The sequence below is a fragment of the Pelobates fuscus genome, chromosome 10, assembly GCF_036172605.1.
Source record: "Pelobates fuscus isolate aPelFus1 chromosome 10, aPelFus1.pri, whole genome shotgun sequence".
Taxonomy (NCBI): domain Eukaryota; kingdom Metazoa; phylum Chordata; class Amphibia; order Anura; family Pelobatidae; genus Pelobates; species Pelobates fuscus.
In genome coordinates, this window is record NC_086326.1 from 147647799 (window position 1) to 147670419 (window position 22621).

Here is a 22621-nt window from a genome sequence, read left to right on the forward strand (position 1 = left end):
GGCGACTTGGGGACAGACAGTAGATAAAGACATGATAGTGACTAAGTTGCCGACTAGCCCTTATTGTAAGTCTATGGAATGCAACCCAGTCCATATACTTATTAATAACCCCGACAAGTTCCTAGATAAGTATGGAAATTTATTTGGGTTTCAGATATACGGGACGGGTTTAGATCCTGGGACATTATTGTTTATAGGAATAGAGACTGATACGGTATCCTCCCAGACTCATCAAGTATACCATTCCTTTTATGAAGAGATGAGTATAGATAATAAGATCCCCCATAACGCTAAAAACCTGTTCATTGACCTAGCTGAAAGTATTGCCGGTAGTCTTAATGTTACCAACTGCTATGTGTGTGGAGGTACTAACATGGGAGACCAATGGCCTTGGGAAGCAAAGGAGGTAATGTCCGGTTCTGAGGCAGTTGACCAACTAATATCTACACAAGCCGATTATCATTTGAGTGTTAGAGGTAAATCTGAGTGGAGATTAAAGACCTCCATCATAGGTTATGTTTGCATAGCAAGGAAAGGAATAATGTATAATACTTCTGTAGGAGAATTAACTTGTCTAGGGCAAAAAGCTTATGATGATGATACTAAAAATACAACTTGGTGGTCGGCTTCAAATGTCTCAGAACCATCTAACCCGTTTGCTAGATATGCCAGTTTAAAGGATGTGTGGTTTGATTTATCCATCACATCTACCTGGAGAGCCCCAGCAAATTTGTACTGGATCTGTGGTAAGAAAGCCTATTCGGAGTTGCCACAGGACTGGGAAGGGGCATGTGTGTTGGGTATGCTCAAACCATCCTTCTTCTTGTTACCGATTGAAACAGGTGAGACTTTAGGTGTTAAAGTGTATGATGTGAATCATAGGAAGAAAAGGGGACCCTTAGAGATAGGCACCTGGGAAGATAATGAATGGCCTCCCCAGCGTATCATAGATTATTATGGGCCAGCCACGTGGGCAGAAGATGGTACCTTTGGTTATAGAACCCCAATTTATATGCTCAACCGTATTATAAGATTACAGGCGGTGGTTGAGATTATTACTAATGAGACCTCACAAGCACTCAATCTTCTAGCGAAGCATAATACCAGGATGAGGACAGCAGTGTACCAAAATAGATTAGCCTTGGATTACCTTTTGGCAGTAGAGGGAGGTGTATGTGGGAAGTTTAACCTGAGCAATTGCTGTCTTCAAATAGATGACGAAGGGCAAGCAATAGCTGAGCTTACTAGCCATATGGTTAAACTAGTGCATGTGCCTACTCAGGTATGGAAAGGGTACAATCCAAGTAGTTGGTTTGGTAGCTGGTATGAGTGGTTTGGAGGGCTTAAGGCAGTGGTAGGTGGAGTCCTACTGATTTTACTGTTGTGTCTACTCCTACCGTGTCTTATACCCTTAGTAGTTAGGTCTGTGCAAAGCCTGATAGGAAGTATAGCAGAGAGGAAGGCTGCTGCACAGATAATGGCGATATATAAGTATAAGGCTCTAGATCAAGGAGAACCAATGCAGGAAGATGAGTGTTAAAAGATTCACATCATAAGATAAGTCTGGTCTGGTTCATGGTAACCTGAGGTATATGCAAACCAAGGTTAAGTGATGCCTCAAGTAATTGTGAAATATCAGAGGCATCAAAGGGGGGAATGTGATGTAATTCCAGTAAAATACAAGTTTAGCAGGCTAAGATTGCCACAAGGCATATGTATGTATATGTGTTTGTAGTATCAGTTAGTTAATTACACGTAGCTAAGATACTGTTATCACTGTACTGACCAGGTGCAGGAATGTAAGAACTGGAATTACGCGTCCCTCTCCTTTGTATCAGATGAGCCACGTGGTTAGACCGGATGGATGAGTTTAGACTCTATTTATTAAATAGGTTAAGGGTATGTGTGGGTGTAGTTAATTGTGGGAGGAGCTACAGTGCTATATAAGGAATGTACTCTATGTATTCAGTACTCAGACTTTGCTGTATTTTGGTGACGCTAGTCCCTCTGAGTCCCGATCGGTGATCCAATAAAGAATCTCTTCCTTCCTGAAGAAACCTGTGTCCATCTCTCTGTGCTTGGCTTCCGTCAGTTTCTCCGGTATCAATATATTGAACACAAATTAGGCTTTTTTTTTCAAGCATTTGCTCAGTATAATACATTCTTATGAAATATACTTTAGTAATTATGAGTGCGGTATCATATGTTTATTTGTATTAGTTAGTGTTAAACTGCTCAAAAAATATTTATATTCACTGAGTGAAGTGACAATGCCAAGAGACTGCAGGCACTATAACCAACTCAAGTCAGATGAAATTGTTAGAATGCTTACAGTCTCCCTTTAGATTTGACATTCACCTTGAATTCTCTCTCTATTCATTAATGTGAAACTGGTAATCTGTGTAATAAGAGGGGGGAACTGATTAACAGCCACACCGTTTGCCAATGAAGTTTTATTGTGTTCTAATACAGGGATTCAAGCCCCCATTCTACCCTTAGGCAATAATGGAGTCCTCAGTGAAGCACATGGCCTTTCACCAGGCAAATCGAGTTAGGTTGTTGATAAACTCCTCCCCCATTCCCTTCCAGAGCAATCCTTTGTCCTCCAGGATGCAATCTGGTTCTGTTAGATTCTAAGGGATTGACTGAGGGAGGTGTGTCCAGCAGAAGGAAGGGCTAACCTGTTAAAAGCCCTGGGAATAACACATTCTCTCTCGCTTTGAATTTCCTCTCCTCACCCTCTCTCTCTATTCCCCCTCCCCATTATACACACCCTCTTACTCTCAGCTGATGATCAATGGAGTGGTAACTGTATCACGTGTCTATGCCCATTTCATTATGTTAATATAGTTTACATTCCACTCAATCAATGACTAGTTTTGATAGCAACATATACTAGCCTATTACAAATGTATATGTATTGTTTATTTGTTTGATAAGACTCTCTTAATAAATATTATTGAATTGCCAAAAGCAAGGAGTGTGGACTCTGGCTTTACACTAGGTTTTTAAGTAATTATTTTTATTATTAATTTCATACGTTTACTACAATCTGTATGAATCCTCAGACATAGAAGTATTAAGTTTACAATAAGATTTTTCTATGTTCTAAACAAGAGGATGAATTCTTGTATGAATCACCTTATGTGAGTGAAGACCTGAACTCCGTCTGAAACACTTCCCACATTCAAAACAGGAAAATGGTTTCTCTCCTGTGTGAATCCTCTGATGTTTCTTAAGAATTGACTTGTGAGCAAAACATTTCTGGCATTCAGAACAAGAAAATGGTTTGTCTCCTGTGTGACTCTTTTGATGAGTCTTAAGAGTTGAAATATCAGTGAAACATTTTCCACATTCAGAACAAGAAAATGGTTTCTCTCCTGTGTGAATCCTCTGATGTGTCTTAAGAGTTGACTTGCGAGCAAAACATTTCCCACATTCAGAACAAGAAAATGGTTTCTCTCCTGTGTGAATCCTCTGATGTTTCTTAAGAGTTGACTTGTGAGCAAAACACTTCAGGCATTCAGAACAAGAAAATGGTTTGTCTCCTGTGTGACACTTTTGATGACTCTTAAGAGTTGAAATATCAGTGAAACATTTCCCACATTCAGAACAAGAAAATGGTTTCTCAGCTGAATGAATCTTCATGTGCTTCTTAAGATATGACATTTGAGGAAAGCGTTTTCCACATTCAAAACAGGAAAATGGTTTATCTTCTGTGTGAATCCTCTGATGTTTCTTAAGAACTGACTTGTGAGCAAAACATTTCTGGCATTCAGAACAAGAAAATGGTTTGTCTCCTGTGTGACTCTTTTGATGACTCTTAAGAGTTGAAAAATCAGTGAAACATTTCCCACAATCAGAACAAGAAAATGGTTTCTCTCCTGTGTGAATCCTCTGATGTGTCTTAAGAGTTGACTTGCGAGCAAAACATTTCCCACATTCAGAACAAGAAAATGGTTTCTCTCCTGTGTGAATCGTCTGATGTTTCTTAAGAGTTGACATAAGAGCAAAACATTTCTCACATTCAGAACAAGAAAATGGTTTGTCTCCTGTGTGACTCTTTTGATGAGTCTTAAGAGTTGATGTATCATTGAAACAATTCCCACATTCAGAACAAGAAAATGGTTTCTCTCCTGTGTGAATCCTTTGATGTGTCTTAAGAGTTGACTTGCAAGCAAAACATTTCTCGCATTCAGAACATGAAAATGGTTTCTCTCCTGTGTGAATCCTCATATGTATCCGAAGACGTGACATTTTAGCAAAACATTTCCCACATTCAGAACAAAAAATTATATTCTCTTTATGAGTTCTCTTACGTGTGAGAAGATGTGGTTTCTGCTTAAAACACTCATTTCCAATGTAATCTGTACTGGTCAATGTATTTCCTTTGTTGACACTCTTCTGTTTAACAAGCTCTGGATTGGTAGACGAAACATTAGCACCATCAAAGCAGTTACTATTTCCTTTGTTTTGTGTTTCAGTATGATGAGTGGGGGTAAGAAGGTCTAGGATGGTGAGATTTACATCTTGATATGAAGCTGATTCTTCCTTAACATGACTAGATAGATACTCCTTCTGTGTATACTCGCTGGGTGTATAAATGTCAAAGTCTCTGAGATTTCCTTGTTTGTGTGATGGGGATTCATTATTTGATGTATAGTCCATCTGTTTATCTCCTGTGGGTGTATAAACCTCGGTGCTGGTGAGAGTGCTGGCTTCACATGACACAGATTCTTCCTTAATAAGGTTAGGGAGATGTTCTGCCTCTGTATTGTCTGTGCCTGTATAAATATTATTGCTTATGAGAATATGTTTTGCTTGAATATTTGATGCTGATTCACACTTTGATGTATAATCCATTTGTATATCTCTGTTGATTGGATAAATGGCAGCTTCAGCAACATTTGTTTCTTCCAATGAGACCGATTCCTCCTTGATATAAGTAGATGGATATTCTATCTGTGCATCTTCTGAGGGTGTATAAATGTCTGTGTCTGGGAGATTTCCTTCCTCGCACGAGTCAGATTCCTCCTTAATATGAGTAGATGAATATTCGATCTGTGCATCTTCTTTGGGTGTATAAATATCTGTGTCCTGGAGATTTCCTTCGTCACACGAGTCTGGTTCCTCCTTAATATGAGGAGATGGATCTTCAGTCTGTATATGTTCTATGGGCGTATTAATGTCTATGAGATTTACTTTCTCGGTTTCTGTAGTTTCATGACTCAAAGATTTACTGCTTGGTGTACCGACTGTAACGCAGTTTATTTTTCGATCACTTGTGATTTCGTGATCTTTGGTTACACAATCCGGAGAAGAAACTGAAGTGTACAATCCACTGATTTCATTTCTGTTTATGGAACCATCTACTGGAAAGAAAACACTTCAAATTAGAACATTTTCTTAATTGCAGTGGACTTACCAGGCTAGCTATAGATGGTTACTTAAGCAGTGATCTCTCTTCCTGTTTTGTTTTATTAATGTTATTTTACTGAGACAATATAATGCATCACAATGGCATTGTGTATGAAAAGCAGGTACAATAACATGCAATAAGAACATTACACATGTGTAACGTAACTGCGGCTTTATAATCTAAGACTGGATATACAGAAAAGGGTACTGCATAGGGAGTCTACACTGGAAAAAAGACAAGTATAATGTAGCGGTCCACCTGGTAACCCGACCCGTTACCTCCGCTAATTCCCTTCCTTCAGCTGATCAGGAACCCTTTTAAATACAAGAAGACCCATTTCCCCCCCCAGGAACTGGATGAGACACAGTTCTGGAGGTACAGCTCTGACAATCTTTATTGAAAACAGGCTTATTTTATGTACAGACCCCCACAGGGGGTTTCCATGCATTCAAAACAAATTCCTCAGTCCCAGGCTGGTGGGGGATGGCTTACAGCAGATAACCAACCCCCCGCTCTGGAAGATACCAACTGGACAATAGTTACACACAATAAAACATAGTACATACAAGGGGGACACTTAGGAGCTCTGCTCCCCGGGAAGGGGGTCACAAATATCAGACACACATCACTGGATAGCCCCGCGTCCCCTCTGTGATCCCTGCAAATAGCGGGGGTATCAGATGTGCAGAGCCCGAGAAACCATTGTCTAAAGTCTGGGGGCTCGAGGCTCTGTACATCCCCGAAATCAGGAAATAGAGAAACCTATAAGGGAGAAGATGTCAGGTTACTCTGAAGTAGGGGGGGATAACCCCCAGGATCAATAAACTAAAGTATAAAGAGAAGAAACAAAAGGGTGAACCATTAAGTAGGTGAACCCTTTTGAAAGGCGAGTAACCCAGATAAAACGTATCTTTTAATAAGTATAATATATAAAATTGGTATGATAGCTAAATCACAATAAATGGTAGGAATAAGCAGAGTCAATATAACTTCTGCCTAAATAGGAGTAATAAAAGCCCCTAAATCACATAAATAAAAAAATAATACTAAAGTGTAACCCTATTATATAAATAAATAACTGATAAAATATAAACAGAAAAAAATAATAAATAATAAAGGTTCAATGATCCACTGTGAATCAGTGGGGGGGGGGGGGGGGGAGATAGCAGTTAGAGTAAATTGTAGCAGAACGAAAATCCCTACAGAAGATCGTAAAGGAGAGAAAGCGAATAATGGAAAAACTAGCTTACCTACTCTTCTGTGCCTTCTTAAAAATTGCTAATAACCACCTCCCCTCATCTAGGTAAAGTAAGTGCAGTACGTATAATGAAACCATAGAACGAATAACGAAAATAATGAATAAAGAAATGAAAAAAAGAGTACGAATAAAATAAAAGTAAATCTTGTATGGGTGGTGTAATCTAATATTTCAAAGCGTGACTTCCCTTCATCTCCAACTCCATACAGATGTCCCGACGCGTGTTTCGCCATGAAGGCTCTTCCAGATGAACCGAATCTAATAGAGCAGAGGTTTAAATAAGGCACCTCTGTCCCTGATTGGATATCCATTCACGAATCCATGAAATATATTGGGTGGAGCCAAAACGTTTTAACCCCTTGAGTGTGGTAACGCTTGCTTGATATGGCCAAAGCTTTTGTTAAACAGTTCTGTGAGAAGTGTAAATAGCTTTTCCCAAGTTGTGTCTTTATACCCTTTGAGGTGTCTGACATCAAGATAGTGAAGAGATTGCTAACCATTCCCACTTGTCTCAATATTAAATTTGGGGATTCCAAAGTAATATTACAATTGACAAGATATTACCCTCAGAAAAATTGGATGAATGTATATATAATAATAACCGCAGAGGTGACTATGTATCGAGGACATTCATTTCATCAATAGTCACAATCATATGGACGCCGTCCCTGCTATATGGGCAGAGGCGTCTAAGGTTCTTCACATGTTGGCTTAAAGCCAAATGATAATTATAATTTATTGGTTTTAAACAAAAAAGCATGTTAACAAAAAATAAGGAATCTTCAATTACTTAGCTCAATCATCTGTTTTCCAGGGAGTATTTGTCAGTTGGTGTGATGCAAACCGTCAAGCCAGCTAGCTTTTCATAGTGACTAATTACAAATAATGTACTTTAGTCGTGTAGTGATAATATGCGTATCCCTAAGCAATTAAACCATTGATGAGATATTGTAGAGAGGAAGCTTAAGTATTTTTAAAGTATTTCTATCCTGCGATAGATCTAATGTCTAATGGCTAATATATCTCTTATATGATGGTATATATGTACAATGGACTATCCTTACTGTTAATGCAATGCTTGAAAATAAGCGATCTTCTAATTGAAGTCTTTATTAGACCAGTTAGAAGAAAAACATCTATATAGTATTATTTATAAGTTATTATAATAAATTAGGCTTATGGCATAAAGAGAGCGATTGGTTTGCAGTCATACTAGCTTTAGGTGTTCCAATGTGACAAATCAAAGTAACATCGGGCAGCATGATCCCCAAGTTTAATAAAGGCAGAGAAGGACCTTAGTCTTCTATGTTTACTCAGTATTAGATCATAATTAAAATATTAGTCACGGACGCGGAATGGGACTCCATCTGCTACTTCACACATCACTGCTCGACACACAGCAGAACCCAAGAGACAGCCTATAAACTCCTAACACATTGGTACAAAACGCCATACAGACTACACAAAATCGACACAGGCCACACAGAGATGTGCTGGAGATGTGAGAGAGAGGTAGGCACCACATTACACATCTGGTGGGAATGCGACATGATTAAACCCTACTGGACAGAGATACACAAGATATTAGAACCGGCACCGGCCGAAATGCTCCTACATTATACACCCATCCCGAGATCAAAGTATAAGAAATCCATGACGGTTAGAATACTGAACGTGGCTAAACAAATCCTCCCTTAATTTTGGAAACAAAAGACCACTCCACCCTCGTTTGACCAGATGGAGGAGCTCAGGTCCATAGAGGAACTGAATATGACAGCCTTGGCGACCTCCACGAAATACACTGACATATGGACACACTGGATCCTAGAGACGGCAAAGGAAGACTTCCAACAGAGCCTCCGACAGACTAACTAGATGACAGATACGGACCACCCACTACCGCCACTCCTCTCCCTTCCACACCCCAATACCCGCCCCCACTACCCCCAAAGTAAAAACTGGCCAAATGCACCCAAGGGGATGCACAAGACTAGAGACCCACAAAACACTGTCAGCAGACGAAACATAGGAAACTCAAAAGGAGAAACTCGACAAAGACATTAGAAACAGAGCAACCAAGGGAAAAGAAACCCGATCGGCATAAACCAGCCATCAAAGAGACCAGTTAGCCAAACGACACCCTAGAAGGTGCGACCACGGGGTCCGGGAGCCCAGAGAAAGAGATGGAAAACAGCTAGGGAGGGCTAACTTTCAATAGACCGCCAAGACAAGAAAGCCAGGGGGATCCCGGGACGGGACGAGGTAGATAGGGACCCAGCCCGAAGGTCGGGATACACGGGTTTACACTCCTGTAAATAAAATATAAGGAACCTGCGTGTCCATCATACTTGTGGGCCTGCGAGCCCAAACGGATATATGCACAAACCTAACTTGCTATAACCATAAGTCATATGAATACATGCGAATGGAGGCCTGCGAGCCACACGGTTTATTGTTGAATGTAAAACGAATAAAAAGTATATTTAAAAAAAAAATAAAAAATATATATATTAGGACAAGCAGATCCCCAATGGTCTTTCCAATATATGTCAGTAGTTGGAGAGGTTTTATTACATGTAAATGGAGAGAACAATTATTTTTCCCTTTTGGCATTATCTTCATTGTTTGTGTTTATATATTTTTTTTTTATTATCCTTCAAAAACTGGAATTATTCTGCTGTTTATAGTTTTGTTTTTCATTTTCAATGGTCACGAGGTGGTTATAAAATGAGTTATTGCTAGATAGTGTCATTAAAGTCTATGACTACACTTTTTAAGATTGATGATAGAGATTATAATCCCGAGTGGATGAATGGGGTGAAATTGAACTCCTCATTTAGTCCCTTAGGACTTAGAGTTTGAAAAGAATAAATCCAGTGTGATTCTGCCTTTAATAATAGGCGGTTAATATTGCCTTTGCGATGATTAAGTTGTATTTTTTGTATGACCTGAAACTTTAAGACTTTGGGGTTGTTATCATGATTAAGCCTTACATGCCTAGCCACCGGTGTCTCTATATTAGGATTTGTAATCGAGTTAACATGTTGCAGTACCCTACGTCGTAGTTGTTGATACGTTTTACCAATGTATTGTAGACCACTCGTGCATGTAATTAAATAAATAACATCTGTGGAGCTACAATTCACAAATGCATTGCTAGTGCCCTCCACCTGAGTCTGTTTACTGACTACTATTTTGGTGGGGATGATGTAGTCACAAGCTTTGAAATAATAAATAAACAAAACTGAAAGACAAAAGTAATGGCTATCAGAAAGTAAGAGGGAACAAGACAGAGTAATACGTGGAAGCTCAAAAACTGGAGTGAGTGGGGTTTCACCAAATCCCAAGGATTAACGTAGAAAAGATACAATTTATCCAGGAGCTTTTACAATAAACAGAAGAGAATGCCTTATAGTTACACAATAAAATTCTAATTTCTAAAAATGAGGAAATTCTTAAAATGCAAATGTGTGTACTCAGGCAGACAAAGTTATACTCAGTATAAAATCACAGCATTATGTTTCATAGCAGCAAATAGTCCAAGTATAAATATATAAGTCCCAAATTGGATGAATAATATATACCAGTCTTTTAGAGTGTGTATCATAAACCACCTTTGATCTGCTGGATGAAATAGCAAGATCAACTGGGGTATTTATGAATTTATATACTTTCAATACAAGAAAGATCGAGTGCAAAAGTAGAAAATTAGTGATAATTCAAAAAAATAGATCCAAAATGTCAGTAAATAAACCAAAACATAAAAATGGAAATGAAAATAAAATAAGAGCTAATTAGTATTGCTGACTAACAGCCAAAGTGCTTAGTCTCTCACCGAAAAAAATCTGGGCTGACAGCCTGAAAGTGATAATTGTGGCTGTAGCAATCAAAGATAAAAAATATATTGTGTTAAAGTCGTGACAGGATCCGTGTATAATCCGTGTAATGCCAATAAAAGATAAAAACTTGTAGGTGAAAAATAGAGTGTTATTTTATTTAATTAAAAAAGGTAAATCATCTAAATATAGGTGAATAAAATATTATAGAACTGATCCAAAAAAGAAGAAAGCAAAATTGGCTAAATAACCTGACTGATGGGGGCGTGGCCTGAGCTCGGAACGAGATGGCAGCACAGTGAGTGAGCTCCGACCCGCCGGCGTAAAACACAGCCTTTAATCCGACCCCATCAGCATACATGGGACGCCATCGACGAACCGACACCCCCCAGACCCCAAGGGGCTCCCAATCCGGGCATACTCACGGCCCGATGGATGGATTTCTCCAAAACTCGGCCGACATGTGCGAGGAGGCGAGCGGATCCAAGATGGCGCCGACGGAGCCATCCTCCAAGGAACCTCGAGGCAATACCACACTGGAGCAGATCGGAGAGGAAATCAGATCTATGGCTGCTGCTATGGTCACGAAAGCCGACCTCCTTGTGCACACCACGTCCATCCAAGATGCATTACGGGCTGAAATAGCAGGTGTCCGGGCAGAGGTAAATGCACACGCAGGCCAAATACAAAACCTAGAGCAATCCCGAGACACACAAGCCACGAGACTGCAGGCGACTGACATGGCCCTAGCACGTCAAGGGGAGCTATTACTGCACATGAGGAGGACAATGGAGGACCTAGACAATAGAGGGAGGAGATGTAACATTAGGGTCCGCGGGGTCCCTGAACCTGACGGTGGGGAAAACCCTGAAGTTACCCTTAACGACCTCTTTCATATGATCCTGGGAGAAAACGCTCCGCTTACATTCAGATACGAACGAGCACACAGAGCACTACGTCCCAAGCTAGCGGACGGCACCCCAAGAGACATTATATGCTGCCTCAGCTCCTTCCGAGACAAAGATACCATCATGCAGGCGGCCAGAGCCCGCCGTGCCTGGGACTACAAGGGCGCGCAAGTTTCCCTCTTTAATGACCTCTCGCCCATCACTCTAGAGGCCAGGCGAGCACTGAAGCCCATCACTGCAGTCCTGCAGGAACGCAACATCCAATACAAGTGGGGCTACCCCTTTGCCCTACTGGCCCGACACCGGAATGGCTGGGCCTCAATCCGCTGGCCCGAAGAGATCCCGAGATTCCTGGAGGAAATGAACTTGCCGCATATCCCCACTCCTGACTGGGTCCTGGGCCCGCTAGGAGGGAGGCCTCAACAACACAGAGCGCATAGGAGGCGAGACAGAGAACCACCACAGGGCCCAGCACAACGCAGGCGCAACAACCCGGAGGCGCCGGAATAGGGGGCACACACACTACCCCCTGGATATGTCCCCCTGATTCTCACTCCTGCCGGGGGACCCTCCACGTTCCTTAACCTTCACGACATCTCCTTAGATCACTTGCACCATTCTACTGCTGAACCTGGGGACTTCTCCGAACTGGCAACGGAAAGGTACCAATTGGGTTGCTTCTTATATTTGTGCTCCGGGACATTAACACCCGCTTACCTACCATTAAATGTCAGTAAAGAATTTGGGAGGGGGGATAACGGGGGGCACACACTCTTCGACACGGGCAACACCATGCGGGTTCACCTGCCCACTACAACGCAACGAGACAATTGAACTGGTTTCACGGGGGAAAAATCACTTACCCTGGGGTATAATAACACCCACACGCTACAATCCATCTTTTTGTTTGGGACACATACGCTCTTCCTAACTGCAACCCTGGACTTTTCACCCCACAAACATCGCCTAATACTGAAGTTGAGACGTAGAAAAGACACACCCGAGCCATACCTCAGGGACACATCCTGCCTCCCAGCAACTTAGAAAGGGCTAGCTGAGAAACTTATTGATGCTGGTATGACTGCTATCGTTACAACTATGTGTACAATATTGCAACCATCCCATTACCCCCTGCATATATGTTTACTGAATATGTTACTTAATGCTTAACCATTGTTTTCTTTGCTCAATTACCGTGGGAGCCACCCCGGGTGGGGGGGGGGCGGGGGACTGGGTCCCATCTAGAACAGGTTAGCTGGGTTCTGGCCGTGGTTCCTTGGGTTGTATGGCTACACTAGTTGTACGCAGCTAAATTACCATGTACGACGTCTCATGTATAGTTCCCAGTTCACGCTCTACCATTTCCACTGACGTAGACAGGAATGCATGCCCTAAATAGCTGTATGGAAGAATATAGCCGGGGAATAAAAGGGACGTGCACTAGCCATGCCTTAGAGGCTCACGCCACCCTCCAATAACCTGGAGAGACGTGGCTGGGAATTATGTTGATACCGACATATGTGTTATCACCACGGCTATGGGTATTCAAGTATACTGATCACATTATCCCCTGCATATAAATATGTATGATGAATGTACTGCAAATACCTAACCAATGTTTTTCTTTTAGTTAGCTGTCGTGAGGGTTCCTCCCGGGTTGGGGGAGGCGGGGGGACAGGACTCCTTTCCTTTCTTGGGTTACTCTGTTGCCCTACATATGGGTACTTATGTTTTTATGTTTCTATGTTTAACATTCCATGTATAGATTAAGGCACCAGGCTGTGTGGCCGGCGGAGAGGAGTTATTTGGAATCACACAGATACTACACTTTTGCTCCTGGTCCACTACGGACCGAGATAGGACCACTGACCCCAACACGAGCCGTGCATAGTCCTAGACGAAGGAGTCCCCCGCTGACTCACCCTCTGGTCTGGTACCTGGGTGATCCAGGGCATCTCCTCTCGTCGCACGGTTACCCCCTCCTCTTCTCAGAGGAGGACTGAGGTGAACACCTCCCTTACCCCACATCTCGGGGTCACCTCTACTTGGGGACTTACTCAACTCCCCATTTTTTTAACATACCCACCTTCTACTCTCTATACTCTGTACTCTTACTTTGGCGTCCCTGTGTCGCCTCCTCCCTGGCTCTAGGGGCGCATCCCTCGCACTAGGCGGCCCGCCATACTCGTTATCTTACCCACCCTGACCTCACTAGACACCGACGAAGTACATCGCCCCACACCCCTACGCGCACACCGACTCAGAGCAACCTTTCCCGCGGAACGAATCCCCAGCATAGCCGAGACCTACGCGCCGTTTAGCTTACTACCCCCATTAACTACACGACAGCCTGCCCATCAGGGACCAGCTGGATAGTATACGGAGAACTCTGATTGACTGGTATGGGGGCTAGGGCGGAAACCTCCGCGTGCCTTGGCCCAAACCTCGACAGAACACGGGCGTACCTCAACGCTCCGCTTCGTGTGGTGACCCTCAACTGCCGAGGCCTTAACGTGCCTGAACGCCGCACTCATTTACTCCGGGAACTGAGGAAACACCGGACCTCCATAGCAATGCTCCAGGAAACACACTTCCTCGAAGGATCTGCACCTAAACTTCGAAATCGGCAATACCCCAACAATATCTTCAACAACCACCCCACGGCCCGTAAAGCGGGAGTTGCCATTATCCTTGCAGCAGACCTGGACTTCCAGGAACTGGACAAAGTAACCGACAAACTGGGGAGGTTTCTCTTCATAAAAGGCACGATAGCAGACAGACTCTATACCCTGGCTTCTATATACGTGCCCAATAAGAATCAGGCACGTTTTATGCGCAGAACCATGAGCAAACTGAGCGAATTCTCGGAGGGTACGCTGATTGTGGGGGGCGACCTTAACACCCCACTGGACCCTCAACTGGACACGTCGACGGGACATAGCTCCTTACCGCTATCTAGCATTCGTGCGATACATAAGTCAATGAGTGAGTTGGGACTGGTGGACTGTTGGAGAGCACTCAATCCAGGTGTCAAAGACTACACCCACTACTCCGCGCTCCACTGCCGCTATGCGCGGATAGATTACGTCCTGCTTCAGCAGGAAGGATTGCCACGACTGAGGTCGGCCGAGATCGGCCCCGCCACATGGTCGGACCACGGCCCGGTCACGGTGGAGCTGGACTCCCCGCTATTCAAACCGGCACAGTGGACCTGGCGCCTGAATGAAACCTTGCTCCAAGACCCCGCGGTGGAAATTGAAATCAAACAAGCCCTTGACCTTTACTTCCAGGAAAATGACGTGACAGATACCTCTCCAATCACACTTTGGGAAGCACACAAGAGTACCATACGTGGCATCCTTATAAAAATAGCCTCCCGTCGCCGCAAAGCGACCATGCAGGAAATGAAGACTATATATCAGACCATCACGAGACTAGAACTTCAACATAAGCAAACCCCACTAGCCTCGATCCAACAGGACCTGACGGAAGCCCGGCACCGCCTGAAGGAACTCCTTACGAAACGATACCACCGCTCGTTACAACATTCCAAGAACTTCTTCTACATTCACGCCAACAAGGGCGGCAAATACCTCGCCCGCATCCTGAAAGGAGACACCCCTCGCACGCGGATACACAAAATCCGCCTACAGTCCGGAAAACTGTCCCAATTCCCCGAAGACATAGCCAACGAATTCCGCCGTTACTATAGCGACCTCTACAATATCCCGGGCCCTGACAATACAACATCGGGACGCCAACCCAACACGATCATGCAGGACTACCTACACGACAATGTAAACAGCCGAGTGACTCCAGAAGCGGCGAATATGTTGGACGAACCAATTAGCACCGAAGAAATGGCCGCAGCCTTGAAGTCCACCAAAACAGGCAAAGCACCGGGCCCCGACGGATTCTCTGTGGGGTATTACAAACTCTTCTCCTCAATCCTCCTGCCTCGGCTGACCACCGCCGTTAACACCGTTACGGACGGGAGACGCTTTGGAGCGGAATCTCTGGCTGCTACTATCACGGTCCTCCTCAAACCGGGAAAGGACCCAGAGCAATGTGGCAGCTATCGACCCATATCCCTGCTGAACGTGGACACAAAACTGCTTACAAAAATCCTGGCCACTAGACTGCAACGGGTACTACCGAGCCTGATCCACGCAGACCAGACGGGATTTATACCGGGGAGGGAGGCACGAGATAGTACGCTACGCCTATTCTCCATCCAGCACAGGGCACGGGAGACAAAGGATAAAATCCTACTTCTTTCCACGGACGCCGAAAAAGCTTTCGACCGTGTCAACTGGTCGTACATGATGGAAACCCTGCGGGTCATGGGATTAGGACACAATATGTTGGCATGGATCACGGCCATATACGATAACCCACAAGCTACCGTCCGAGTGAATGGGGCCCTAACTTCCAGCTTTGCGATTCGGAACGGTACTAGACAGGGATGTCCTCTGTCGCCGCTCCTATTTGCAATGACCCTGGAACCACTGCTTCACGCGATCCGCCACCACCCGGACATCTCGGGATACACCTGGATGGGGACGGAACATAAGGTAGCCGCATATGCGGATGACCTCCTCTTTTTTATCTCCCACCCACGTGTCACGTTGCCCTGCTTACTCCTCGAGTTCGAAAAATTTGGAAAGATTTCGGGTTTCAAACTCAACCTTTCCAAATGTGAAGCGCTCAATCTCACTTTTCGACCGGAGGAATACGAGGAACTGGGAACTAACTTCCCATTTCGTTGGTGTACGGAGAGGATGAAATATCTTGGCATATGGATCACCACGAACCCCCAGGAGCTTTATCGCCACAATTTCGCCGCTATTCTGCGACGGGTTACTTCAGATTTGGACAAATGGGCGTATCCACACATCACCTGGCACGGAAGGGTCGCAGTACTAAAGATGAATGTACTCCCGAGACTTCTCTACCTGTTCCAGACAATACCCCTGACGCCACCGAATACTTTCTTTTCCACCTTAAAATCCGCAACGATCCGATACGTATGGAGAGGGGAGAGATCTAGAATACGCTGCGACATTCTCTGCCTACCCAGACTTAGAGGTGGCCTGGCACTCCCGGACTTCAAACGCTACCATCAAGCCGCCACCCTACAACGAATTCTGGAATGGCATGTGGCTGACTCCCCGAAGCAATGGGTTACCCTGAACAACGGGGACTCACCGGCCACACTTAAAGCAGCAGTATGGCAAGGGGGTACAAGTTGTCGCACGGGAAAAGGAATAGAAACCCCGACGGCACAAACTTTGCAGGCGTGGGACTCGCTGCGCAAAAACACGCACGTATCACCGATCCCTAGTCCCCTTCTCCCAATAGTCCCCAACCCTAACCTTGCTGGTGGCATTCCAGCCAAAGCATGGATATTCCTGGAAGAACAAGATTACATACCGATCAGAACGGTCCTCCAGGGAGGCGCTGTCCGACCCCTCCGAACGTTACTGGCCGATAGACCTAATACACCTATGGCATCTCTCCGCTATTTACAACTTACACACTACTATGGGTCTCTCCCACATAAGGAACGCCTCCACAGAGATCTTACGTGGTTTGAAGAAATATGTCACCGGGGAGACACGCTTGGCAAGGCAGTATCACTACTTTACCAGCACCTGCTAGTGGGAAGCACCACAACAAACAACACGTTCAGGAGACTATGGGAACAACAAATGGGGAGCCCGATCTCGCAACCACAGTGGGACACGGCACTCCTCTGGCAATACAAGAGCTCCTCCAGCTCCCATTATCAGGAAGTTAATTATAAGTTAATATCCATGTGGTATAGAACACCAGTGGCACTACACAGGATATTCCCGACAACATCCCCCACATGCTGGAGATGTCAAGAGGAGAGGGGCACGATAGTGCACATCTGGTGGGACTGTCAACTCATCACCCCATACTGGATCAACATCGAATCTGAAATCAAAACGATGCTGGGAGACGACACGGAATGGTCCAGGGAACTGGCCCTACTACATATCACCACTCGATCTATCTCTGGTTATAAGAAATCCATCCTACGCCACCTCCTGAACGCGGCTAAAGCACTCATACCCACGTATTGGAAGCGGACCGAGGTCCCCACGGTTGAGGAATGGTTACACAGGGTCAGAGACATACAACTGGCGGAAGCACTACAGGCGTCCCTTGCGGGTAGGGGAACCAGGCACGCGGAACGGTGGCAGCCATGGTTCACATACCAAGCTAACAGACGATAGACCCCCTGTACAAGGGGGAAAACTGTGACTCAAACGACAATTAACATTCCACACCACTGACTATGTGAGTGACAGGACATCCACAGCAATAAGGGCGCCGCCCAGGACTGGCAAAACAGACACGGTCCCGACGACCTGACACACACATGCACACACCCCACGGGGCTTAATACACGATACCCACTTAAAAGCACCTCACTTACACCGAGCCGGTGGCGCTGCTGTGGGCGCGGGCTGCGCTCCATGGAGCCTGGAGGGGGCCCACTACGACAGCCACTCTACTTTATCCTATCTCTACCTTTCTACTTTCCCATCTCAAGATACATAGTCGTACTGAAATAAATGACACTAAAATAACGTAACGGAAACAATGGATAGCAACATCACCCCGGATACCCTGAGCTGAGTGACACGGGTACTCGCTCAGGAGATAGCCGGCCATAATGCCCCGGTCAAATACGTAGCCATACGCACTCACCTACTCACTTAATACTCCCTCTGACACATATGCAACACCTCATCATCACCTCCAAACTGCCACCCAGCCTGGTTCTGGCACAATGCACAGTGTTGCTTCGTAGTCGACAATGTATATGTAGGTCCAGGTGTTTGACGCCACTCGATAAGCATACTCAGAAACCTATCCAACCTTACCTATGCTTTTACCTAAAGTTATATGTAAACTTGAAAACTTGTCTTGCAATTCAACTTTTATAAATGCAATGATACTCTTGATACAGCCGATCTTGGAGTACACACACCCGGCTCCACCGAGGTGTACTTCTACTTTTTGTTGGCCTGCGAGCCGAGCTTTTCTGTAATCTCTCTCTTCCTCTATCATAAATAAACAGATTTTCAAAAAAAAAAAAATAACCTGACTGATGATACTGGATGGCTGTGGATGATATTCGTCTTCTACCAAGTGGGTGTTGCAGCAACCGGTGAGGACGGCGTCCGCAGTCTTGGTTAGTCCACCTCCGACCTCACATCGATAGGTGAGCCATCTCGGTGATGTTAGGCAGAAACAGTAGATAGCCAACAGATGCTTTCTCCAAACAGGCCTTAGTTCTCAAACCTTTCCAATGTGGATTGTAGCCTTACGCGTTTCAAAGGGTATTGCCCAATTTCATCAGAGGCATATCAGTACCTTGCTTAATACCAGTATATATATATCTACAAACCTACAAGTCAGTAATTGGCAATTTGCAAATCAGACATTTCAATCAAATGCGGAAAAAAATATACATAGATGAAATAAAGAAATAGCAATTTGCAAATAAGACATTTCAATCAAATGCGGAAAAAAACATACATAGATGAAATAAAGAAATAAAAAAATAAAAAAATTTAAATTTAGATATAACATAAAATAAAAATAAAAAGTATTAGGCATAAATAAATAAGAATAGAAATCAAAAATACATGATCAGCTTATAATAAGCCATAAACAGTGCGTATATTTCTTAACCAGCCAATTTTCTATCGATATTTGTCCTTTTAATATGGTCTTTGTAATATGGTCTTTGTAATATGGTCTTTATAATATGGTCTTTCTAATATGGTCTTTTTAATATGGTCTTTTTAATATGGTCTGTCTAAATTAATATTATCATAATATGTATGTTATATTCCATTTATTAAGTTTGATGTTCCCCAAAAGGTATGCTTAATTATTATTATTATAATATGAATGTTATTTCCATTCTGTTTAATTAGAGAAGAAGTGAAGATAAGTATTAAGTTTCCATCTAGGTCCTTTTGATGTTATTCTCCTGAGCCACAGGGATGTGTTACATTGCACTATTATATTTATATGTGATTTACACTTAGTGATAAAATGACATATATCGCATCCCTGCACTGTTTATGGCTTATTATAAGCTGATCATGTATTTTTGATTTCTATTCTTATTTATTTATGCCTAATACTTTTTATTTTTATTTTATGTTATATCTAAATTTAAATTTTTTTATTTTTTTATTTCTTTATTTCATCTATGTATGTTTTTTTCCGCATTTGATTGAAATGTCTTATTTGCAAATTGCTATTTCTTTATTTCATCTATGTATATTTTTTTCCGCATTTGATTGAAATGTCTGATTTGCAAATTGCCAATTACTGACTTGTAGGTTTGTAGATATATATATACTGGTATTAAGCAAGGTACTGATATGCCTCTGATGAAATTGGGCAATACCCTTTGAAACGCGTAAGGCTACAATCCACATTGGAAAGGTTTGAGAACTAAGGCCTGTTTGGAGAAAGCATCTGTTGGCTATCTACTGTTTCTGCCTAACATCACCGAGATGGCTCACCTATCGATGTGAGGTCGGAGGTGGACTAACCAAGACTGCGGACGCCGTCCTCACCGGTTGCTGCAACACCCACTTGGTAGAAGACGAATATCATCCACAGCCATCCAGTATCATCAGTCAGGTTATTTAGCCAATTTTGCTTTCTTCTTTTTTGGATCAGTTCTATAATATTTTATTCACCTATATTTAGATGATTTACCTTTTTTAATTAAATAAAATAACACTCTATTTTTCACCTACAAGTTTTTATCTTTTATTGGCATTACACGGATTATACACGGATCCTGTCACGACTTTAACACAATATATTTTTTATCTTTGATTGCTACAGCCACAATTATCACTTTCAGGCTGTCAGCCCAGATTTTTTTCGGTGAGAGACTAAGCACTTTGGCTGTTAGTCAGCAATACTAATTAGCTCTTATTTTATTTTCATTTCCATTTTTATGTTTTGGTTTATTTACTGACATTTTGGATCTATTTTTTTGAATTATCACTAATTTTCTACTTTTGCACTCGATCTTTCTTGTATTGAAAGTATATAAATTCATAAATACCCCAGTTGATCTTGCTATTTCATCCAGCAGATCAAAGGTGGTTTATGATACACACTCTAAAAGACTGGTATATATTATTCATCCAATTTGGGACTTATATATTTATACTTGGACTATTTGCTGCTATGAAACATAATGCTGTGATTTTATACTGAGTATAACTTTGTCTGCCTGAGTACACACATTTGCATTTTAAGAATTTCCTCATTTTTAGAAATTAGAATTTTATTGTGTAACTATAAGGCATTCTCTTCTGTTTATTGTAAAAGCTCCTGGATAAATTGTATCTTTTCTACAAGCTTTGAAATGTCCACATTTGTAAAGGCCCTTCGTAGGTTGGAGCCAAGTGGTAGAAGTGCATGGTGGTTCAAGATGGCTACGGGTCAATAAATCTTCCAGATTTGGAGCTCTTCAAAATGTCATGGAGGGATGTGATACGATAGTGTCATTGAGTAAAGCATCATGTCGAAGGATAGGCCAGTTGCGGCAAATATGTTTTTTCTGCCGTTTCCCAATGCCTATCATAGGTATCGATGAATCTGGTAAGTCCTTGTTCAATTGGTTTTGGGCGTGCAGGCCTATGAAGGCTTTCTGATCGATCTAAAGTTTTTGCTCTTTGGTAGGCCTTCTTCAGGACTTTATTGGGATACCCCAGTTGTGTCAGGATATTTATATCGGCAGACATTTTGTGCTATGATAGAAATTAAAAGTGTATATTGTCAGAGTCACTCAGAACAGAGCAGACTCCATTTTGCTTTCTACAAGCTAACAAAGACACATACAATTTCTGTAACTAGCCTGAACTAAGGAATGCATTATATAAACAAGCCAAGTGATAAGCAATGAATGGGGATGGAATGCCATGTCTAAGTGTTAATGGAATAGAAATAATTCTAAACGCAGACATTAGTGACAGAGAAGATTAGTAATTAATTTGACTTTCTACATTTTACAAGGTCCCATTGTAAGAAGGGTTGAAATTAAGTTTAACTGTCAATTTTAGAAATTACAACAGAAATTGTCGACGCACTGTCTAGAGAAAATCCAAAGAAACGCTTTGAACTGACATCAAATTTAAGTTATAGGTAGTCATATAGATAAGCCAAATGACATCAAAATCGTCATCAGGAAAAGTTAACTGTTTCCTGGATAGGAAGGTTTAGTGAGGCGAGACTGCCCTCTATGGACCAAATACCTAAATTGTAATCTGCAGGTTGAACCACACCTTCAGTTTCCTATTGGCATCATCAAGTAATGACGTACAGAGAGTCTGGCCCTTTAAAAGTTAGGACAAAGGGAAAAAGAGAGAGAGTTGGAAGAGTTGAAGTTAAAGTTGGAATTTGGGCTTTCAGATTCAGACGTGCAGAGAGATCCATGACAGATATTCACTCTGGGACTAACATTCAAACTCTCTTGGACCCAACTCAAGAAACACTTAGAATTTTACTCTTACTTTCTAAGCAACACTATATTTCACTATTACATACACACCTCCATACAACCAATCCTGGGACTATCTACTCATCTGATGAGAACATCAGCCACCGGAGGCATCTGTCCTGCACATCCCCTGAAGTGAGGCTCCTGCTCGGGACGTGCTCACAGACACAAGCCATCCTCACCGGCAGCTGTATATTGAATCATCACAATCCGTATCCATCCTTAACAATCCGAAGGTCCTTGCTGTTATTTTTCTATGCATCAGTCTGGTAATGCACTTCTGAATCTAGTGTGACCTGTATTTTTATCATATTTAACTTTTTCCAAGTTATTTTAATATATTCAATAAACTGGCATTTTTTATATGAAGTGATCCAGTTTTATGCTTCAGTTTTCCAGCGATATATTGTTTCCATTTTTATTGCCTAAAGCTAACAGTTCCTTGTACTGTATAGCTTATTTGTTACTTCTATCTTTTACAAAGTATATTATTTGCAACAGGTATCATTTATCCCTCATGTTGTTTGGGATATAGACACCAGTTTCATACATATTTGTTGGTCATCCAGCAGAGAATCTGGTCTCTCATTTTTACCTTTTTGTATTTATTTATATATATATATA

At 42.6% G+C, this 22621-nt stretch overlaps 1 protein-coding gene across 1 annotated transcript in view; it reads right to left on the minus strand.

Annotated features, from left to right (window-relative positions):
- Positions 1-3001: 3001 nt before the first annotated feature.
- Positions 3002-22621, minus strand: part of LOC134575519 (gastrula zinc finger protein XlCGF48.2-like) — a 38674-nt gene continuing 19054 nt past the window's right edge. Inside the window, exon 4 of the mRNA XM_063434819.1 lies at positions 3002-5369. Coding sequence (XP_063290889.1) covers positions 3109-5369 — 2261 coding nt within the window. The 3' untranslated portion in view covers positions 3002-3108. The remainder of the gene's footprint in view (positions 5370-22621) is intronic.